Below are 23,482 nucleotides of genomic sequence, written 5' to 3'. Positions count from 1 at the left end.
TTAAAACTATCAAAATGATCTTTAAAGTAGATTTATGATAAAAAAAATATATTCTCGTCCTTTGTGACAGTGCTGAGAAATATTTGAAATAATGGCAAAAAATTACATTCTTAGAAGTCTTTTTAAAGAATAACTACATATAGACCAAAGAACTTTGCAGAATAGACCAAAACATATTGAATATTTGAGTCACTTAAATCAGTTCATCTGTAACATAGTTGACAAACTCACAAGGGGAAATTCATGTAATATAAAAATGGTTGCACTGAATTTTCATTTTTGAATAACGCTTTACTAAAGACATACTGAAGCACAGGAGCTGGTTCTTGCATGCTGCCATTGTCCATGGTAACATAATAAGGAACTCTCTGACAAAAGCCATTGTTGCTCGTCTCCACATCATTTTTTTTCTCCATCAATCATTGTAATGTGTGAGTGCAATGATCGCAACCAATTTACTTCCACAATGTGACGTACTTCCGAGCAAAACAGGATATTAAGGATATTAAAAAAATCTAATTTAGTGCAGCACTTGATTGGATGGTTAAGTGGCCTCCATATGACACAATTTTGAACAACATGATTGTTGTTTTGGACTTATTAAAAAGTAATGAAAGAATATTAAGGTTAAATTGCTGCTTTGGCATGAAGTGGAATAACCAATGTATCATGCATAAAAAGAACAAAAACTATTTTGATGTCATGTTGACAATGACGTGATGTTTGAGACCAGCGGATAACATGACAATACAAATGCTCAGAAAGTGCAGAGAATGACTCACTTTGCGCAGTCGCTCTTCAGATCCTGCAGTGTACAGCAGAAGTGCACTATATGAAAACAAGGAAGTACAGCACACAGTCTCCTGTGACACTGTTCAAACTGGCCAGATCAACAGCACCAGTATTAACCAGATTTGATGATAACAGCTAATAAACGTCATGCACTCTCTCTCAGATTAAACCGTGTTTATAAAGGAAAGAAGTGGTGTAGTGTGTGTGGAAATGAGGCTGGTGTCCATATGGCAGACATGTGAGTGGGCGAAACATGTCGCCGCCTTACTGAAATCTAGAAAACGTGGGTATATTTGAAATTCTGCACAGCCGAGGTAGAATGGCACAGCATTTAAATATGAACTGGTTGTAGGTTCCGAACATCTCTTCTATTTTAATTTACATATCTGTGAAAATACTATAGACTCTGGGAGGCAGTTATAAATAACAGCATTCAACATTTACAAGAGATTTCATAAAAACTAACTGACAAATTGTGTAAAGGTTGGTTATGTCTCAATGCAAGACAGAGAATAAAGGGAAATTAAGGAAAATGGCAAAAAGACTGACAAAAAAGCACATGCATAATGTCTCCTGCGACATTACAAAATGATTAATAAGAGTCCAAGAAAAAGGAAAGGAAAAATCTGGGCTTCAAGTTTTATACCATTTTCGAAAAAAGTTTCAATTTAATGACTAAACAAAGTCATTGGTGTAACCATCAAGTAAAATATATATTTTCCTTTCATCTTGAATACATGTAGATATACAGACCGTATAATCATTTTTTTTTTTTAAGATTTTGAAATATATTTTTAAGAAAATATTCCTTGTTAAAGGTATTTTGTACCAATATAATTAATTATTCAAAAATATCACGTCACACCACATGACATTTTACTAACATTGCTTTGTCACGATAAAGCCAAATTTTCAGATTATTTGATGAGATTTATTTCTCTAATAAATCATCAATTACGGTTTTATGTTTTTTTCCCTTCATGTTTCTGCATGTTGGTTGCACCGCATGACTTTGCGAAAGTTTTCAAATGTTAATTAGCAGTGAAGCAGTTTTATTTCAAATATGATTTTTTTAAGATAAACAAAGGATTATACCAAACTGCTAAACACTGTTTTTTCAAGAATTTCCGTCTTTCACTGAGGCTATGATTTTAATCCATTATTATTATTAGAGATGCTCCGATCGACCGGCGGATAATCACATTTTATAACTCGATCAGGAGTCACAACATTTATGTCACATTCAGAAATTCGATCAGGAGTCATATTCTGCTTTGTAACTGTGTGATACATTAGTAAACCGCACATCTTTATATTTAGAGCAGGTTGTCGCGATTCAAACGAACAATCAATAAATTGCATCCCTTCTTCTGGAGTTTTCTCCGCAGTGTTGTAACATAAAAATCTCCAAGGGCGATTTAAGCCAGCAACTTTTTTTTTTTTTTTTTCAGTGTACTTTTAGGTATGCCACTCCAAATCATGTGAAATCATGAAAAATGCCTTCAGGGAGTAAAGGGTTTAAAGTGACAGCCAACAGACAGCGTACATATCACTTAAAGCTTGAATGATCAGTATCGGCCAATCGTGATGACAAGAAATAAGTAGTTGGTATCGTCTGCAAAAATCCTGATCGGATCCTCCCTAATTAATATATCAGGACCGTTGTATCACCCTGACCTTTTGAACTTTAAGGTTTTTCAAAAGCCACCTAAAAGACGATTTAAAAACACAGGTCAGCTTTACGACGTGCATTTTACATCACGCCTAAAATAAAAGTGCTATCACATCGCCATTTTCACATGCCGACAATAAAAATAGACCAGCTGCTTCCAGATAAATCTTCATAAGGGCTCTGAGCCCTGTGAGGCCAGCCCTCACATGACAATGTTTTTCTCTTTCGTGCTCTAGGCCTTAATAAAATCAGACTCGTGTGGAGAAAAGAGCATTCTCCATTCTCGTCTTGGATCTAGCCGTACGTTCCACCTCTTTAACCTTATATCTGACCCACATATAACAGGAGATTCGTTACATTTAATAAATCGGTTTGCAATAAAAGCACTGATCTAGGATCAGTGCGTGGCTTCCATGTCCAAAACAGTTTGATTACATGGACAAGTAGAAGCTGATACCTGATAAGCACTCATTTCCTGCCATGCTATATGACTCGCAGGTGTAGATGCCGTTTTGAATAGCCTGCCCTCATGTGTCATTGTAGTAAACTTCTTTATTTAACTCGTCCCACATGCTGACAAGTGATACCTCAAATCATCCAGCTTGTTGAGAAGAGGTGTGCTATTTCTAAGCGATCTGACTTGTGATTTTTGCTCGGCAGACAATAGAACAGGCAAAAGAAGAAATTCGACTTGCATTGAATGAGGGATGCCAGAATATCACAGAGATGGAGGACTTTTGACTTGGATTAGTAAGAAAAATGCTAGCAATCATACAGAACACTTAAAACACCCTGGCAATCACCCTAGCGTTGTGCCAGCGACTTCAAAACAACATTGGACCCCATTGACTTAACCTCTTGTTTAGTAAAGTGGATCGTTTTGCAATTCAATAGGGGTTCAAGAACCGAAGATCGAAGGTTGTAGAGATACCCTATTTGGTGGGAAGGTCAGAAATCCCACCCACTACTCAGCCGCAAACACACACATCTATCTGACACTAGGTGGCACCATAATAAGGCAAAGGTTTTGCAGATACGGGCAAAAAGTGATAAAAAAAATATTGATATGTCGGTGCTTTACGAAGATATAAGCGAATTAATTGGTCTGGTGTTGCAAAAAATTTGCCTATATATCTGCCAAATGCAAAGTCCAATCTTAATGAAATTCAACATACATAGACAACCGGACAGCCTAAGGATGCATGCCAGTCAAGTTAGGTCACATTCTGCCCACCAGTGGCACTACAACTGTAAAACGCGTGTAACTTTGCAGTCGTATGATCAATCGAATGTGCAAATGCTAACATTTTCTAAAAATAAATATCATGGTTAAACAGCTTATATTAGCTTCCATCAGCAAATAATGTCAAATCTGAGAAGACATTAAGAAATTTAGTAGATTTAGAAGATGTCTAGAGGTGGCGCTACAACACGTTTTTGCTAATAAAGGTTACAATAAAAAAATCGTCTTTCCTCTGAAACCTAAGTAGTAGTTCGGTTCGCTTGGTTGGTTTGGTCCAGACCAAAAAACATTTAGTCCTGGTCAGCTTAGCGTTCACATTGGCATTTTAACACCGAACCTAAAGATACTGAACTTAAAGGCATAGAGATATGTTCACAACCTGATTGGTCGGCTTTTATTACGTATATATTTCACGACGAAGCTTACCGAACATCCAAAACAATGCTGTGTTCAGGTTTAATCCAAACAAACATGCCAAGTGTGAAGTCAGTTGGTAATATCTGTATCCATTTCCGCAAGAAAACTTTTCGCAATTTTGAGTTTGTCTTATTTCCATAAAAACATCCTTAAAAATTATATTGGAAAAAAAAAATGCATTGCAGTTGTATCACTGAATCATAAGCATTTAATGCGTGGTCCCTGATTATCACTGCTTGCTGCTATATTTTATATTTATTGCTTTCCAAAACAAATAGAAATAGGTCTGTTAGAATCTTAAAAAAGAGGGTCACCTGAAAGTATCAAAGATTTCTATCAGACAAGAGCTTGAGATGAATGCGAAAGCCCTCATGCAATAAAAAGTAGGACGGTTGTTTTTCCAACCCTCACTCGCATAATGGTGTTCTCATGATGTGACTCACCACGATCTAGCAGGGGTACTTCCCCAACATCTCACACGGGTTTGTGGGACGTCTCGGCTATCATGCTGCGAGTCATTCCTGCTCCCCACACTTTGCCTAATTATCGTCGCTCGGGCTTATCGGGAGGATACTGACAGGATGAAACATTTCCTCCTGAAGACAACATTAGTCTAAAAGTGAAATGTCCTAAATGAATCACCCACATGAGGCAGCAAAGTGCCCATCACATGGTTTCCATTTTGAAGCTATTGTGATTGGGTTACAATGCATTATAATGAACTGCAGGAGCGATCATTTCTAATTCATGTGGCACAGAAGGCTGGAATCTTTTTTTGTGCAACAGTGAAATAAATAGTGCGTTATTTGGATGAATCTCACAAAACTGCAAATATATGTATATTTAATACTAAAACCAATCGATTAAAATGTTATTTTACATTAAGAAAATGACTGTACAAAGCAAAAATCTTGAACCAAAAATCACTGTAATGTGAATAAAAATAAAATAAAGATATATTATTATAATTGTAAAGTACCCATAGATTCCATACATCACAGTATTTGTTGTAAAATTTCCTTTAAAATCTCATTTAAAAAACATTCTTTCCATACAATATGAAAAATATATTTTTGGCAAGACAATTGATGTGACGATGCAAAAAAATCTCAATGGTCCTAAATAAAAGTGGGCCTAATTTTCTTTATGCAAAATAGAATTTTTTATTGTTTTTAGGTGAATATGACCTGCACATTCTGTGAGATTCAATATAAAAATAAATATTAAATATTATATAAATGCCAAATCATGTTTCCATTCTCAAAACCCACAAATATTGGTTTGTTTTGAGCACAACAAGCACCCTTTTGAACTAAGGGCATTGGTTCTGCTGACGACCGGTCGGGCCAGTTTACAGCCCACAGGATAACATTTCTAAAGTACACTACGGACATTACTTCAACAAGGTCGATTATTAAGTTAGAGCATAAGGTCACACTTGCTTTTTTGGAATGTGGATGCAGGGCAGACCGAGATCTGCTCATTTATTTCAGAATTATATCATTTATTATGAAGCCTTAGGGCGTATTCAGACCTGTAGATCATTTGTTTTGTTCGGAAACAGGAATTAAAATTATTACAACGTTGTCTTCTTGGTTTGGTTCTCTTTCACAAGGCAACATTTCTTAAAAGGACCAAAATTAGTCACGTACGAGTTAACTGTCCTCTCGTTGATCATAGCGGGTATCTGTCAGGATGGATGGACAACAGCTCCGCGTTCTCATTGTGGCTTTCTTAGTAGCTGCCGTTATATTACTTTATTAGTCTCAGTTTGAATCAAGGCTTTGTACGCATTTGTTGTACCTATTTTGGAGAAGAGCAATTAGGCGCCATTTTAAAATGAACAGGCGGCGCTTCGTCTTTGCAACTTTCAGAGACATTAGCAAAACAAACATTGTAGATTTTCACGCAACGTATACATTTACCTATCATACATTGTGATACAGCATGGTTCGTTGGTCCAAGGGAGAAGAAAAACAATGCTCCACATGAGACGTGTGAAAACAGTTGGCCATGATACACAAACACAGTCCTCCACTGAAGCTCTGCTATTATTACTGTGGGAAACGCATAAGTACGCCTATGCCAGATTTGGATTACTTTTTTTCAGTAACTCATTACTTTTTGATGTAATGTAAATGCAAGTTACTGCAAGTTACTTTGTTTTGACATGCATTGACTGACAGCTCCTGTCCCCATGTAGAGAGAAATTGTAAGCGCAGAGGCGTTGTGTGTGCGCGCAGTGTGTGAACATGATTATTATTGTAGCTCTAGACTAAATGTGAGCATTTACTCATCTCACTTGCACACAAATAGATTCAGCATTCCTCAAAATGAATAAAAACAGTGAAATGCAAACTCAGAATATTACACAAACCTGCAATAATTAAATATGTCAAATTACACACATATACTTTGTGCATTTAATCTCACTTTATTAACAAGACCTTTGATGATCAAGCAAAAATGACTTTATATAAACATTACATGGTTTGTTAGAGCTGCGCCCTCTACTCTACAGACGTGAATTTGCATTTCCTTCAGCCTGAGGCTTATTCATTGCACTTTTGGTGAGAAATGGTCTTTACATTTGCCAAAAAAGGACTTTTTTGTTGTTAAAAAACTGCAATTAGATACTTTTCTAGGGAGTAACGCAATATTGTAATGCATTACTTTTAAAATGAACTTTCCCCAACACTGTCTCCTTAAGATGTGGGCTGCAAACAGTGTCGAAAGCAGAATTTTAGCAACTACCTTCCTTTTTCCCCTCCTACTTCTGTATTAAAGTGTGAAAAGGTTCATGACTATTGCAGTTTAGAGCTGTATAAACACAACTAACTGCATGTCAAACATTTACAGAGCACTTCTTCATATTACGTTTAGAAACAACATTAGGCTATATTAATTATTTTTTTTAAAGACAAGCCCTCAAACAAATTAGGTTTGTCTAGCTCTGTTCCATTGCATCAGTTGTCTGATATCAGGACTCAGCGTTACCAGATGCCTTTGTTATAATTAAAGTGACACAAACCGAACCCCTCAGTTCCGCCTCCTCCACCCAGGTGGACACCTCAAGCTTCCACATTTATTAAAAGCCAGTGAGAGACAGAGAGGCAAAGTAAAAAATGGGTGTTCGGTCTTTCAGAAGCAGACTGTAATCCCCACACTGGGGAGATGTGGGAGTTGTTTGATGGTGGAAATCCCCTGGGAGTGTGAAAATGCACAATTATTATCTAATGCTTTCACTTCAGCAGAGCTGCAACTGTCCTTTATATATAGTATACTGTACTACAATGATAACCTGCTAGGATCACAACCAATGTGTGAATGATAAACACACTAAAAAGGTCCAACATGCTATAATGGGAACTGCCACTGTTCTTTGTGGACAACGTGACATGTTTTCATGAGCCTATAGACATTGAGGCACTTCAGCATTAACCAAAACCATAACCAACTTCGCAATTCAAGGTGTGGAATATCTCTTTTGATTAAAATAGTGCTGGGCAACGATTAATCGCAATTAATCGCATCCAAAATAAAAGTTTGCATTTACATAATACCGATATATGTGTGTGTACTGTGTATAATTATTCTGTATATATACATACACACATATGCATGTGTATATTTAAGAAATATTTGCATGTATATATTTACATATTTTTATTTACATAAATTATATATTAAAACAATTTTTCTTAAATATATACATGTATTTATATAGGCTATACAAAATAATTATACACAGACAGTACACGCACACATATTATGTAAACACAAACTTTTATTTTGGACGCGATTAATCGTTGTCCAGCACTAGATTAAATCCTATTTGACAAGCAATTCCTGAACAAATCCTTCATTTTGAGTCTGATCCTTTAGATGAATCAGTTGAACTGGTTCATTAAACTGGATTGAATCCCTGCGTACAAATATGCCTACTTCCAAACTATATTGCAAGTGAAAAACAGTATGTGAGTCGAGCAGTATGTCCGAATATTCATAGTATTTATAAAACAGTAGGGGAATAGTACCCGGAGGACCCACTAAAGTGAGATTCTGAAGTGTGCATCCAATGAACACTTAACTATCCCATGAGGCCACGGCAGAGGAGTTGTGAATGGCAGTGAAGCGAAGCAATTGACGCTGTTGGTCAAATGTCAACATGAAAAATGTAGTACGAAATCGGCCGCTACACCCTTATATAGAGGACTATTTGAAGGGACAGCCATTCGTATTGGTGTTTGAAACCATAGTTAACATTATTGAGTCCACTTATTCAATCCCATAATGCAACAAATTCAGAGGATGGTGTTCACAGCGTTCACCATGTATAAAATAGTAATTGAGTGAACAAAGTGACCAATTTCAGCAGCAGTTTCAGTGCCTATTTATAATGTAGGGGCGGAGCTTCAGATTCTAGAGAGCATTTGATTGGACAGCAAATCTGATGTGAAGCTGAAGTGCAGAGTGATGTCATCAAAATCATTGATCATATTGGCGAAAATGAGAGACTGCATTTTGAATGCTTATCTTCTGAATGCGAATTTTGTCATTGTTTTGGAGCACACCAGCTTAGAGATAACAGTATGACTAACATTTATACTAAAAGCAAAAAAACTTCAATTTTGGTTTCATGGGGACTTTAAAACGGACTGTTCAAAAGAACCGATTCGGAGAAATGAGTCACTAGAGACGAGCAAAGCAACAATAAGTGAGTATAATCTGAACACCACGGAGTCCCTCGCCCACAGTTTTGCTCAGGCACAGGAGTGTAAACAATGACAGTTCAGCCCACTATACAACACCATTTACAACGCGCAAATTAAACCATAAATAGCGCTCGAGCTCTAACGCGGCGCGCGACTGCGTACAATGGAAGCTGTTTTTCGACTCGCCGTCTGTGCAAAAGTCGTTAAACATAATATCGCGATATAAAGATAAACATCGTGTTCTTCTTTTACAATTCTCACATAAAACCCACTCGAGAGCGTCGGTGGATGAAAACGGGAGCGCTAATAGCGCCAGGAAACACTGTTTTCAGACAGATTCGCTTCAGAAACGCCCCTTAATGGCTTTAAAATGGCAGCAACACACGAGGAGCTCTTATTTCCTTAATTCTTACCACTTCACGAATCTATTCACATCGAATTCATGTCGTGTATATTGAATAGCAAGGGTTGAAAGCAAACGAGGAATGATTGTATAACAAAAGCTACAAGAAAAACGTCATTTAATTCTAAACAAGCGCACTTCCTTGAATCTAACTTTGATTATGGTTTATTCACAGTGCCATACGCCCATATTTTGCATCTCAACAACATCAACCGATTATTAATATTAACCCATAGCCTACGCGACAAGCGCATCATACATTTAATACAAACCAAAACCAAAGCGAAAGTAAAATAATGATATTTCATTTTTCCACTGCATTTGCATTTAAAAATAAACAAGCACTCTCAGGTTAAATCTCCAGCAGTTTACACGTTTGCTCCCTCCCCCACTTTTCCTCCCATGCCATTTCTGACGTGCCATTATTATCATTACATACAATAATGAAAACACTTCAATACATGAGCAACTCAACAAGCGCGTAATAGGAAAATAAGACACTGTAAATTCACATACCCATCCATTGCACAGAGCAAAACAGTGGCGAGGTGAAATAACAATGCAAGCACAGGAAAATGAAGAAACGGGTGTTACTGCTGTTACTACAGTTCGACTCCCCAACACAAATTCACTCTCTCAAGCACAAAGGCACGCACACACTTCCTGCTCCTGACGTGAACACACACACACACACACATGCATGCATGTACAGACGCTTCTCTGTACAAAATGGCCTCCCCCTTTCAGCAGACACACCTTTGAAGAATCGCGTAATAATATATTTGTTGTTGTTGGACGTTTTGTTGAAAGCACTAATATAGAGTTCGTTATTGCGCGCGACAACAAGTTCCGCGCGTTCACTGTTTTCAAGCGCAGCGCGTGCTTTTGGATAATTTGATGATGTATCAGCACTAGGAACTCTATAATCTTGTTCCTGGAATATGTTTATTAAAGCAGGGCTTTAATATATATATAATCATGTTTAAAGACTTTTTTCATACAGTAAAGAAATGTGTAAAATATTATCTGGAAAATATTTACATATATTTAGCACACACATACACAGACATATAGCTCTATACTATAATATTTTATTATATTATATTACAGCTGCGAGTGTGTTCCTAAAATTAACTCCTTATCAACCATACGAACCATTCTGGTGCATTGAATTATTAACTAATTAATGTCACCAAATTAAGCATTTTGTTTTGTAATAATGATGACTATTATACACATTTCACATCAAGACCGCAGTAAATATGTTATCCACTCAGTACCTGAAGCGTGTAGGAACTTGTTACACTTGTTGGACCGGCTGAACTGCAGTCTTGTGCTCACATGAAACGTGTGTGTCACAAAAAGCACTGTGTAATCGCACATTCATAGCCTGCATGTAAACTATTCCAGTGCACAGAGAATTTAAATCAGCTGAAATTGTAATACAGTAGTTTACTCCAGGTTTTTTTTTTAACTGGGGCCCCCGGGGGCCGCAAGGGAGTTCTTAGGGGGTCCGTGGAAAAGTTAAGAGAAACAGACTGACTTAACTAAATTTCATTATTCATTAACATAAATTGATTAAAATAAATAAACAAAATTGGATTTAAATATATATAAAGAAATAAGTGAATAAATTGATTAAAATAAATAAAGAATATACATTTTCTAAATAAATAAATAATACATCTAACAGTACAGTACTATAGTAAGGAAAATAAGTAATGTATAACATGACAGAAGCTAAATATTTTCCACATAAAATGTACACATATTTATTATTTCTATAATCACAGTATTAATGGGGTGTTTATACATGAAAATAGCTGCCTTTTAAATTTTAGGATGGGGTCCCTCACACGAGGATGATCATATGGTCTGTGGCCTATAAAAGACAGAAAACCCCTGGTTCATATCATAGATATATGTTTATACAGGCTATCTATACTGTTTATACTTGACTGAGAGACGGTGGATGTCATGGTGAAGGTATTTACATTACGATTGTAATTAAAACAATTGAAACATTGTTCTTGAAACAATTCTATATTTTCATGGTAACACTGTTGCCAAAGATGAATGCAGAACACTGCAGAACACGAAATCCAGGGGGAGGAGCTGGATCCAGATCCAACTCCTCCCACCTTACATATACCTCAACCTACCCATCTCCGTCCCCTGATCCCTAACCCCACTCCTAATCCTACCCATCTCCACCCCCTGATCCCTAACCCCACCCCTAATCCTACCCATCTCCACCCCCTGATCCCTAACCCCACCCCTAATCCTACCCATCTCCACCCCCTGATCCCTAACCCCACCCCTAATCCTACCCATCTCCACCCCCTGATCCCTAACCCCACCCCTAATCCTACCCATCTCCACCTTCTGATCCCTAACCCCACCCCTAATCCTACCCATCTCCACCCCCTGATCCCTAACCCCACCCCTAATCCTACCCATCTCCGCCCCCTGATCCCTAACCCCACCCCTAATCCTACCCATCTCCACCCCTTAGATCTGGATCCAACTCCGCCCCCTGGATCTCGCGTACTGCAATGAGGTGCTACTGAAATAACAAGTGTTTTTAAAGGGAACCATCATTAATCACGATAGATGACAAACATGACACAGGGGTCGAGGCAATCCAGGGGAATGAAAAAAAATGCACAAGGAAACAAAAATGCAAAACCAAGGTAAATCATTTAATTAAGTAGGCCTATTATGTTCACATAATTGCAACAAATTTGGATGACGTTTACCTCGACCGCATCTCTGCAACACATAGAGGGTGCTATAAGCTGGTAATGTTATCACAGAGAATGAGAAAGAGCTCTGGATGTAATTTGGGCATAAAGGGTGGAGCTAGATGGTCCAACCCCACCCATAACTCTATCCCTCCTGGACCAGGTCAAGCTCCGCCCATGACATCCAGAGAGCTGGAGCTCTTTCGGCTCTGCAGCAACTCTTGGATCTCTGTGTACTTTGCACAGAGACAGCAGAAATAGAAAAAAACCCCTATATTAGAATTAATAAATAATTTATATTATTATTAGTATTGTTTATGAATAGTAACCATTGCTTCATTGTTATTATTGAGTAGGGGTGTAACAATACCCTTAGGTCACAATACGATATTATTTACTGGGATTAATAAACTACTACTACTCCTACTAACTTTATCTTTTTATTTGAAGAGTAATTAAAAAAAGTACATTAGGATTTCAAACATGACATAAATTAAACGAAATTATAAGTAAAGGATAATCCACGGCTAGCTGTGCATTCATAGAAAATATTCCTCCAAACTCGGATGCATATTAGAAACACCCGTATAATCTTAGCTGAAGTTCATATTTACATAATTATGCAAACCAAACAGACAGTGTATTAATGCTACAACAAGAGACCCTTTGAATAATAGTGTACATAAAGAAATAATTTGTTCCATTATTTATGTGATTGACCCTTCTCTGTATTCTTTATTTTTCTTCCACCCCCTTTTTTTTAGCTGATTATTTGAACTTTTATTGCATATTTCGGATGTTCCTTTAAAACAGTAGCGCGTTCATGACTCTACCGGAAGTGGAGTGAATTATATCGCAGTGGAATCTGTCACTAGAGTAAAGGGCGAGTTCTCAGCCTGCTATTTCATTTAGAGGTCTTGGCTTGAGTCTAATGTTAGACACAGAACATCTCAGACATCACAATGCTGCAGAACACTGGGTGAGTTTCACTCTCATTCTTGCTGATAAGCCGTGTGTTGCACAATTTTGCGCTTGATTGTTGTGTTGACTAGTATTAAAAGACGTAACGTTATACACGTATCGAGTCATTCACGCGATGTTTTAACTTACCTGTGTTGTTGTGAATGACATAAGAGAGCTGGACTGTTTCGTCAAAACTTTGCAGCCATAATACACAGCCAATGTCAACATGTTGACATTGATTTGGCATTTCAGTAGATTCATTAACCCCGTTTCTCGTTACATATTTATAGTATTTTTCTAAACTAAAATAATTTGACCTTTACCCTACTTTCCCATGCGCAGGAATCAAGGGATGCCAACGCAAATACAGCTCTTGATTCGTGATACATTGGACAAAACGACAAAAAAAAATGTGCGATAACAAAAAGTGCCACAAATACAAGGCAATTATCTATAATAAATAGATTATGTATCCTTATATTTGATATATTTGTGGCTCTTTTTGTATGTTTTTTTTTTGTATGTCTTATTAATGTGTGTAAGTGTGTGTATGTACTGTGTATATTTATACTGTGTGTGTGTGTGTGTATATATATATATATATATGTGTGTGTGTGTGTGTGTGTGTGTGTGCGCAAATATTTGACATTGTCAAAAAAGTAGGGAAACCATTATGAAACATGACTTAATTTCAAATGTTGCTGTCTTCAAAACTAATTGCAAGTTTAATTGTAGAATTTGGTCTGTCCCATGACTTTGACTTTAGATTTGATAAGAATATGATTATACCCATCTCTGAATAGTTATGTTTCGTTTAACTATTATTGTTCGCATAGTGCACTGATTACGATATGATAAGATTATTATATGATTATGCATTCATTTTAGGAAGCTGGCTGGATGTACGCTCTTCATTACCGGAGCGAGTCGAGGGATTGGCAAGGCCATTGCTCTCAAAGCTGCGAGGGACGGTGCCAATGTGGTCATCGCTGCCAAAACCGCCGATGTGCACCCCAAACTGCCGGGCACCATCTACACAGCTGCAGCAGAGAGTGAGCGCATACCCGCACACACATTTAGGGTACGCTTACACGACAACGGTGTAGTACAAACTGAAACGTGTTTCCTTTGAGTTTATGAAAAGTTTCGCTTACAGACGACAACGTTATCAAAAGCGATCTCTGTTCACACAGATCCACGAATGCGACTAAAAGCGCTGCATTATTCATGCCAGGCCAGGTGATGGCGATGTCACTTTGAAAAGAAACACTACGAGCCTATAAACTGAACAGGTTATACGCATGCGCGTGGCATCATCGTTTTCAGAAGTTCGCATTTTCGCAGTTTAGATGGAGACGAGAACGGTATAATTTTCAAAAACATGCACCTTTGAAACCGGTTTTCAGAAGTTTCCGTTTTCAGGCCCCCAAAACGCAGTTGTGTGAATGAACGGCCAAAACGTTCGTGTAAATGCCCTCTTAGAAATGAATACTACAGAATGGATGATTGACAAGTGTTTTTCTGATAGCTTGTGTATTTAACTTTTCAACTCAGCTCTGAGATTTATTCCCTAAAAATTGTGTTTAAAAGCCGAATTCCCAGTATAATTCTACATTATCTGAAGCATTGCAAATGATGTGATCATTGTATGTTTTGTTATTCGTATTGATATGTTTACATTTGAATATGGGCTGTGACATTCATTGGAGGGATGATAGATTGGTATCAACAGGCCTCAAGTGTGCCAAGAAAATATTCCAGGCACCATCCCACCACTGCCACAGTTGTGGACTGTTGTCACAGGGCCAAGGATTCATGCAGCTGATTATATTTCCGACAATATTACACCACTGTCCGGACTGTTGTCACAAGGCCAGCGATTCATGCTGCTGATTGAGGCTTCGATTAATGGGCGTTTGGCTGTTGGTTCTACCAATCAAACATCACATGAATGCTGCAGCCTGTTAATGTTTCAGGGTTGACCATGTACATCACCTTATGAATATAATGTACTGTACCCATCTTCTGACTTCTGCGTCATTTCACAAAGCACAGGACGTCTCAAACTGGTTTCAGGACAGGGAGTTAACATAGTTCCCATAGAAGACTTTTCATAGCATGAACTGTAGAACACACAGTAACGTTCAGAAGTTTGGGGTCAACTTTTTTTCGGTGTTTGTTCTCCTCATGACGTGTGTCTCGGCGCTTAATATCCTCCACAACTGACCGCAAACTGCCTTTCAGATCTGCAACACCCAACTTCCTACAATCCAATCAATTCCTGAGGACGAATCCAGTCCCGACCTACCTTTTTCTCATACGTCACAAAGACAAAAGACTATCGCAACTTCCGTTTCATGCCGACTTTAAAGGTGATGATACACAGGGCAACTTTTAGGGCAATATTGCTGGGCAATGTTGCCGTCAACGGGCAACCAGATGAGAGACAGAGCCCACGACCGATCTAAATTACCCAGATAGAAATTTATGGCCCATTTTCAATGGGAAAGTGCCCAAGCAACAATTGCTCGGCAAGATTGCCCAGCAACATTGCTCAAAAAGTTGCCCTGTGTATCATCACCTTAAGTCTATTACATCATTCTCAATGGTTTGCGGGATGAGTAGTTCTTTCTCCAATAGAAGATGGTTAATACACTGTATTTTTTCCCACTTTTTTGTCGTTGTTGCAGTCACTATGTTGTATGTGAAAAGACCATGACCAGATAATGTCTGTGTGATAGTTGAAGCTGCAGGAGGGAAAGCACTGCCTTGTATCGTAGACGTCCGTGATGAGAAGCAGATCAATGATGCCGTGGTACAGGCTGTGGAAAAATTTGGAGGCGAGTCACAGCATTTGAAATATCTATTCTTCTTAGACGGTGCACATTTTTAGCGCTCAGCTGCGTTCTAATTTGTTTTTCATTTCTCATGGTTCTGATGACAGGGATTGACATATTGGTCAACAATGCCAGTGCCATCAATTTAACAGGAACTTTGGAGACTCCAATGAAGAAGGTCGACCTTATGCTGGGCGTCAATCTCAGGGGAACGTACCTGACGTGAGTAGAAGCATTATGTATTGAGATTCACAGATCATTGCAAAAAATACATCGTGTGTCACAGATAATGTCAGACAAGCATAACTTGTTTTGAACACACAAAACTCTGTTTTCATTACAGATCTAAATTGTGTATCCCACATCTTCTGAAGAGCAAAAACCCTCACATACTTAACCTCAGCCCACCTCTCAACCTCAATCCTGTCTGGTTCAAAAATCACACGGGTGAGCGGAAGAGCCTTCTCACATTCTGTGCTCAAAGCCTTCGGATTTAAACTACCACTGAACATTGGTGACAAATAATGCCACTGATTTTGCTTTCCATCATGTCCATGCAGCGTATACTATGGCAAAGTATGGCATGTCCATGTGTGTACTGGGAATGGCCGAAGAGTTCAGGGGATCTATTGCCGTTAATGCCTTATGGCCCAAGACAGGTAATGGGTTTCATACTTCAGTCATTAAATAATTAAATTAGGAGATCATTAATGGATGAGTTGATATTGCGGACTTTGTCTTCTGTAATGTATATCTACATAATATACTCACGCTCATGTTGTTCCAAATCCATCTTCAAAACACAAATGAAGATATTTTTAATGAAAGCTGAGTGTTTTCTGTACCTTCATTGAAAGTCCACGCAACCAAAACGTTTACTCTTCAAAAAGTTCGAAAGACATTTGCTGTGTCCCAATTCACCTACTTGTACTATGCCATAAAAGTATGTACATACTTTTGAGTGTGTAACAGAGTAGAAGCTTTGGGACATGCTACTTGCGTCTTCAACGGACAGCTGTGTCGCTCAGGCCCCATCCACACTACTGCGTTTTAGTTTAGAAACGGATAATTAAAACGATTACGATCTCCGTCCACACCAGCGTTTTAGCTGCGTATTAGAATTGATCTCCGTCCACATTAAAACGACTGAAAACGCGGATCACGTGACCATTCACCAACACTGGGCATGCGCGTGCCGGTGTAAACACAACTTCCTTGATAAAATTATCCCACCATGCTCTGGGTTAACCCCAAACCGACGCTCATGTACGGTCAACGCCGCCGCTGCACACGGGAATTGTCACAGATCGCTCGAATAACAGCTTGACTCCGGCGCATGTAGGCAGTTATAGCATTGTAAAATGCAGAATTTACTTGTACAACAGCCGCTAGCAAAGATATACGCCATGACTGATGACGCCCAATCATAGAGCCGAGCGTGAGCCTCTTCTACGTCATCGTTTCTAAAGTCCTCCGTTTTGACCCATCTACACTAAAACGCCCTCCGGAGATTCAAAACGAAAAACGGATCGGCAGCGTTTCTAAACTTCTCCGTTTTGGGTCTCCGTTTTTGCCGTTTTAGTGCGGACGGGAGGCGCAAACGTAGCAAAAGGTCTCCGTTTTTAAACGAAAGCGCAGTAGTGTGGACGGGGCCTCAGTTACATGCATCCTGTCACCGTTTAAACTACCCTGTCAATCATCTTGTCACAGTTGTAGTACTCAACTGTATGGTTGATCTGCCAGACGTGGGTCATTCATGCGGAGTCTCTCCTCATGTGTTTTTGTGCAATGATGCATTTAAAAGTTAATGACCAAACGTATTTTATAAAAACTTACAATGCTGTTGCAGATGAAATATAATGTGGATATCATTGAAATGTCTTTCTCAGGTTAGATGCTAATAATTAATCACTCAAACCCCCTTATCTAAACCTCTCTACTTAACTGTCAGACTCACACATCCACCATGTTTGTAGTTTTAAACACTTTTTATCCGTGTTTGTAGTTCTAATCGAATCCTCGTCAATGCGTGATGGGTTGTGGGCAATATTAGCTGTTAGAGTGTGCATCGATCTGCACTTCGGATTCTGACCGGGAAAAGTAGACCATCCGGGTATCTTTGGAAAACTCATTTCAACACTACGATTTGGGACACACTAATTCTTTTTTTGAATATTATTTAGGACAGATAGTATGCTAATTGGGACACAGCAATTGTAAAAGTAATCCGTATGAGTCAAGGGGTTTAATCTAAATCTTCTAAAGAGTTACGATCGCTTTATATGATGAACAGATTTGATTTAGGCTTTTACTCGCATAGAAACATTGATCAATGCACTTATATAGATCTCATGAAATGTGGTCAGCGGAAGCTCAAAGAGATCCGATTGAGTTTGTTTGAGCTTCCAAGAAACATTGGGTCTCATTCATGAAACACGAGCAGAACGAATTTTTGTGTAAATCGTGTGTAAAGTGGTTCTGGCGTAAATTTTCGGATTCATTAAAATGTTCGTATTTTCCAAATGTTAGTTGGTACGAAAGAAATCTACACCTGCTCCCAGCCACGCGTAAATAGTGAGTTTAACATCCGAACGTTTTGCTCATTAATAACAAAGGCTGCATTTTAATTCACCTTAATCGGGTACATATTTACACAGCATTTTGAAAAAATATTATATAGGCTATAGTAATTACATACGGTTTTTCTTTTTACTTCTGGGACTGTTTGATTAACAGATGAAACTCCATTAACTGCATCTGTAATATGCTGCCAAGCTTCCTTTTTTTAGGACCTGATACGCCACTATGTAGCCATATACGCTTGAAAATAAAATGTGGTGTTTTGAATAAACTTCTTATAATAAAGCTTCGATTTCTGCATCTGAGAAATTTTTCTTTTTCATTCGTTTTTGAGAAGACATGTTGAAATCCTTCATTTGGTGTCATAATATGATTCTCATATATAGTTGTCAGTTGGATTTAATGGGTGGGATTTATGGTAATTGAGAAGGACGCGCTTGCACACTCACATTTACGACTGATTGGAATTCATTAACACACACACACACATTTCACTGTCACATCTGACGTTTACGAAGTATTTGTAAATCAGGGGATGAGTTTTCGGGAAGGTCTCTTTACGCGCAAATCACTCTCATATTTACTCGTATATTATTTACGAATGTTTCATGAATGAGACCCATTGAGAGGTAGTGCATGTGCCGTTGTTTCAAAGTGGCATGCTGAACTTTTTATTGATATGCAATATGTATTATGAAACTTGCTGTGGAAGTGAAGTGGAATTGAATATAAGGGTGTGTTCACACTTGGCATGTTTGGTTCGATTAAAGTGAACCCTGGTGCACCAAACAAGAGGACTGAAACCACTGAAAAGATGGGTCTTAGTCTGCTTCCAAACGAACTCTGGTGCGGTTCGAATAAAATATGAACGCAACACTGACCAAAGTCATGTAAGCTAACCAAAAATAGGAAGATGAGACCCTAAAAAGGACAGAAAGGTCAAGCATATCATCGTTTTCTCGTCATAGTCGCGATGTTGCCCATCACAGTTCAGTACGGGCGTCAGAACCGCGTCTCCTCACAGCAGATCTTCATTTGCGTGACGGAGGGATTCCTGACGCTGTTTTGACTCCTTTACACATTTTATAAGCTCTTCATAAGCTCTCAAAATACCATCATATGTAGCTACGCACGTACAGCGAGAGCATTTAGCCCAAAACACAGCATTGTTTTGGATGTTCGGTAAGTTCCGTCTCAAAATATACTCGGGTACAATCAGGTTGTGAACGTATCTATATGCCTTTAGGTTCAGTATCTTTAGGTTCGGTGTTAAAATGCCAATGTGAACGCTAAGCTGACCAGGACTAAATATTTCTGTTTTTTTTCGGACCAAATGAACCAAGCGAACCGAACTACAAGTGTGAAGTTGTGAACACATCATTAGTCAAAATTGACTATGATAACTGAATTACTCAACCTTCAGCCATCCAGACGGCTGCCATGGACATGTTGGGTGGTTCTGGGATTGGTAAACAGTGCAGGAAGGTGGAGATCATGGCTGATGCAGCCTATGCCATCTTGGAAAAACCCTCCAGCTTCACGGGACAGTTTGTTATTGATGAGGACATTCTCAAAAAGGAGGGCATTAAGGACTTGGATATATATGCTGTTGAGCCAGGTTGGTAAATGTTAAAATGGTACATTATCATTACTAATATATTTATTACTATTTTGTTTGTGTAGAAGTTTTCAAAGGCCTTTCAAGTATTTTTTTTAGACCTTGTATACAATAACATGACAGTTATGTCATATTACAGGAAACTTTGAATGTCGACACGACACAATATATTTCCTTTTTTTTAGGTCATCCATTGCTTCCTGACTTTTTCTTGGATGAACAGCCTGAGGATCTAGCCAAGCAAATGGAGCAGCATGGTGAGTTATGAGGCATAACCAACACATTTCATCCGTTTTTGTTCTACTTGGTTCATTTACTTCCATTCTCAAGCGTACTTCAGAAGACTACTCAGTGCCGATATTTGAACTCCCTCTTCAGGTGCCACTCCGGTTTTCAAAAGTGGAAAAGCTGATTCTGCCACCGTGGGACCCATTTCTGAGATGTTCAACATAATCAGAGGAATTCTCAATCCAGATATAGTGAAAACCACACAAGGAGTGTACAGATTCGATTTATCAGGTAGTTAAACCATTTGAGTTCCAGTTTTGTGGCTTTGAGTGTGTGCTCTCTTCTAACACTCTTCAATTGTTTTTCTGTTACACTGAATAATAAAAAATGGGCTTTGGAAGCCCATTTCTGCCACATAAGAAAAAACATGCTTTGGTAAATTATAAAAATCACACAAAAAGTCACAATTATAACATAATTTGGAATTATGAAACAAAAAGTCAAAATCACATACTAATTTTGAGTTCAAATTTAGTTGAGTCATAATTAAGAGATAAAGTCAAAATCATTGCTGACTTAGGAGTTCATTATTACTTTTGTATCATAATTTAGTATTGATTCTAGTGTATCAATTTCCACTTTTTCAAAATAAGACATACATGGTCATGTGAAAAAGAAAGTACACCCTTTTGAATTCTATGGTTTTACATATCAGGACATAATAAAAAACCATCTGGTCCTTGGCAGGTCTTAAAATTGAACAACAACACATGACATATTACATTGTGTCATTATTTATTTAACAAAAATAAAGCCAAATGGGTGACAAACTAAGGACACTCTTACTGCTTCCATAGTAGTTAAGAGGGTAAGCAGCAGTCAGGCAGTGCTAATCAAAATTCTGTGAGTAATTGATCATCAGCAAGTGTGATCACCTCTATAAAAGCAGACGTTGTGTCAGATTGCTGGTCTGGGGCCTTTATGTGTGTGTTAACACAATGACACGGAGGAAAGACATCAGCAATGATCTTAGAGAAGCAGTTGTTGCTGCCATCAATCTGAGAAGGGTTATACAGCCATTTCCAGACAATCTGAAGTCCATTATTCTACAGCTAGGAAGATTATTCACAAGTGGAAAACATTCAAGACAGTTGCCAATCTTCCAGTTGTGAATCTTCCAAAGTATTTCTAGAGTCAAATGCTAGAGTCTGTCTGACTGCTAAAGCTTGGCCGAAACTGGGTCATGCAACAGGACAATGATCCTGAGCACACCAGCAAATCTACACCAGAATGGCTGAAAAATAAAAGAATCAAGGTGTTGCAACGGCCCAGTCAAAGTCCAGACATCAACCCCGACTGAGATGTTGTGGCGTGACCTTCAGAGAGCTGTGCATAAACAAATGGCCACAACCCTCAATGAACTAAAGCGTTGTGAAGACAAAGTTCCTCCAGACTGACACGGTGTAATATGCCATGTGTTGTTGTTCATCATTACCTAAGTTTAAGACCTGCTAGTGACCAGATGATTTTTATTATGTCCTGATACATGAAACTATAGAATACAAAAAAGGGTGCACTTTCTTTTTCACACGACTAATGTCACAATTATGACTTTTTATGTCATAATTTAGACTTATTCTAATTTCAACTTTTTATCTCATAAAATTGACTTGTCGTAATTTTAACTTATGTCATAATTATGACTTTTTATCTCATTATTATGATTTGGTGTTTCATAATTGTAACTTATGTCTTAAGTTTTTTTTTTTTTTTTTTTGTGTCATAATTATGATTTACCAAATCATGATTTTCTCCCCCTATGTGCTGGAAATGGGCTTCTATAATAGGGATATGTATATCCACAGATATGCATTAAAATGTGCAGTTTTTCAGTTCTTTGAAACTCACAGGTGTATATAAATTGTGTCCAATCAAAGGCTGTGCAGAATGATTATGTTCCACCCCCTAAAATCACCTACTTCTGACTAGCAGTATCTAATCATTTGGCCTGTGATTCATGGTTGTGACGTTAACTAAAGGCTACTGGCTTAATAAAAACGGGACAAGCCGCACATGTCCTGTCCCAACTTCCTGTTTTAATAGGAAATACTTCAACTGCACTTGCGAATCCATTTTATGGGGCCTTTAACGTTACATCTGTGCTGTATTAACAACGTTGTCTGGCTGGGTTGGCAGGCGAGCATGCTGGAGTCTGGTACATTGACCTGAAGAATAATGCCGGAAGTGCCGGCAACGGGGAACCCCTGGTCAAAGCTGACGTCGTCATGTCGTTGGACAGCGCAGACTTCGTCAAGATGTTCGGAGGTATAAAATGTGTTGGTGATGCACTTCACACACTACTGACACAACTGGAAGCACTGATGCAAACCTTGTTCTTCATCCATAGGGAAGTTAAAGCCGACCATGGCCTTCATGTCTGGAAAGCTGAAGATCAAGGGTGACATGAGCCTTGCCATCAAACTGGAGAAGATGATGGCCATGATGAAGTCTAAGCTGTGATATAGTCACTCAATCGGCTGCCTTACATGATGTACATGATCTCTTTTCTATATCACTGTTTTCATTAAACCATTTGTCCAGATGATACTAATTTTAATAAAGGATTTTCCTTTAGTTACATTTTCTTCACTGCATGTTATTTAAGGCGAGACACCCCAGGTGAATAGGGTAAAAAAAAAAAAAACGAATAAATACATACTTCACCAGTTGATTGATTACATTAATAATAGCAAACATTTTTTTGTATTACAAGTTTTCAGAAATTGTATGTTTAAATATGCAAATGAGACATTGTCTAATTAAATATGCACTGATTTGCATACATTTCTAGAACAAAAATCTGAACATTGGATGAAGTCAGGTTAAAAATTGTTTAATTTATTTTATATATTAGAGCCAAAGGTTTTTACAGAGGGGATTTTGGATATCTCGATCCCTCCACAAATAAGAAAATACTGTCAACAGCCAAAAAAAATGACATTTTCGCCATTTTTTTAAGGAATAAAATGTTGTATAAAATCAGGAAAACTAGATATGAACAAACCCCTTTGTAAAAATCTTCATAATATGGATAAGAATAAAGTTTGGTGTATGTAAGTGTTACTGAAGTGGAGATTTCTGGCTCAATGTAGGACAAACTCATTTTGAGAAAACGTCCTTTAAAAATATATACTGTAATTGAAATCTACAGATGCAAATAGATAAAGTGCTCTAAAAGATACAGTTAAAGGTGTTTTTCGGATGTTTTCT

At 38.1% G+C, this 23,482-nt stretch overlaps 2 protein-coding genes across 4 annotated transcripts in view; one reads left to right on the top strand and one right to left on the bottom strand.

Moving 5' to 3' along the window:
* The window catches only part of ptbp3 (polypyrimidine tract binding protein 3), a 66,865-nt gene extending 56,929 nt beyond the window's left edge, over positions 1-9,936 (bottom strand). For 2 of the 3 annotated variants that reach the window (XM_056238981.1, XM_056238984.1), the window contains exon 1: positions 9,759-9,936. Coding sequence is in view for 1 of the 3 variants with exons in the window: in XM_056238984.1 (XP_056094959.1) it covers positions 9,759-9,762 (4 nt within the window). In the remaining 2 variants the exon portion in view is untranslated. The remainder of the gene's footprint in view (positions 1-9,758) is intronic. The other variant, XM_056238985.1, reaches the window with a different exon arrangement.
* Positions 9,937-12,839: 2,903 nt separating this feature from the next.
* Positions 12,840-22,846, top strand: hsdl2 (hydroxysteroid dehydrogenase like 2). Its single transcript, XM_056238986.1, has 11 exons — positions 12,840-12,965; positions 13,838-14,001; positions 15,691-15,789; positions 15,894-16,008; positions 16,130-16,233; positions 16,347-16,445; positions 19,790-19,984; positions 20,170-20,241; positions 20,363-20,503; positions 22,409-22,537; positions 22,620-22,846. The coding sequence occupies exons 1-11, from the start codon at positions 12,949-12,951 to the stop codon at positions 22,730-22,732; spliced, it is 1,248 nt and encodes a 415-aa protein (XP_056094961.1). The 5' UTR covers positions 12,840-12,948; the 3' UTR covers positions 22,733-22,846.
* Positions 22,847-23,482: the final 636 nt, after the last annotated feature.

This window comes from Rhinichthys klamathensis, unplaced genomic scaffold (assembly GCF_029890125.1).
Source record: "Rhinichthys klamathensis goyatoka isolate OS25496 unplaced genomic scaffold, OSU_Roscu_1.1 h1tg000549l_1, whole genome shotgun sequence".
Lineage (NCBI taxonomy): Eukaryota > Metazoa > Chordata > Actinopteri > Cypriniformes > Leuciscidae > Rhinichthys > Rhinichthys klamathensis.
This window is presented reverse-complemented; position numbering and strand designations above follow the sequence as displayed.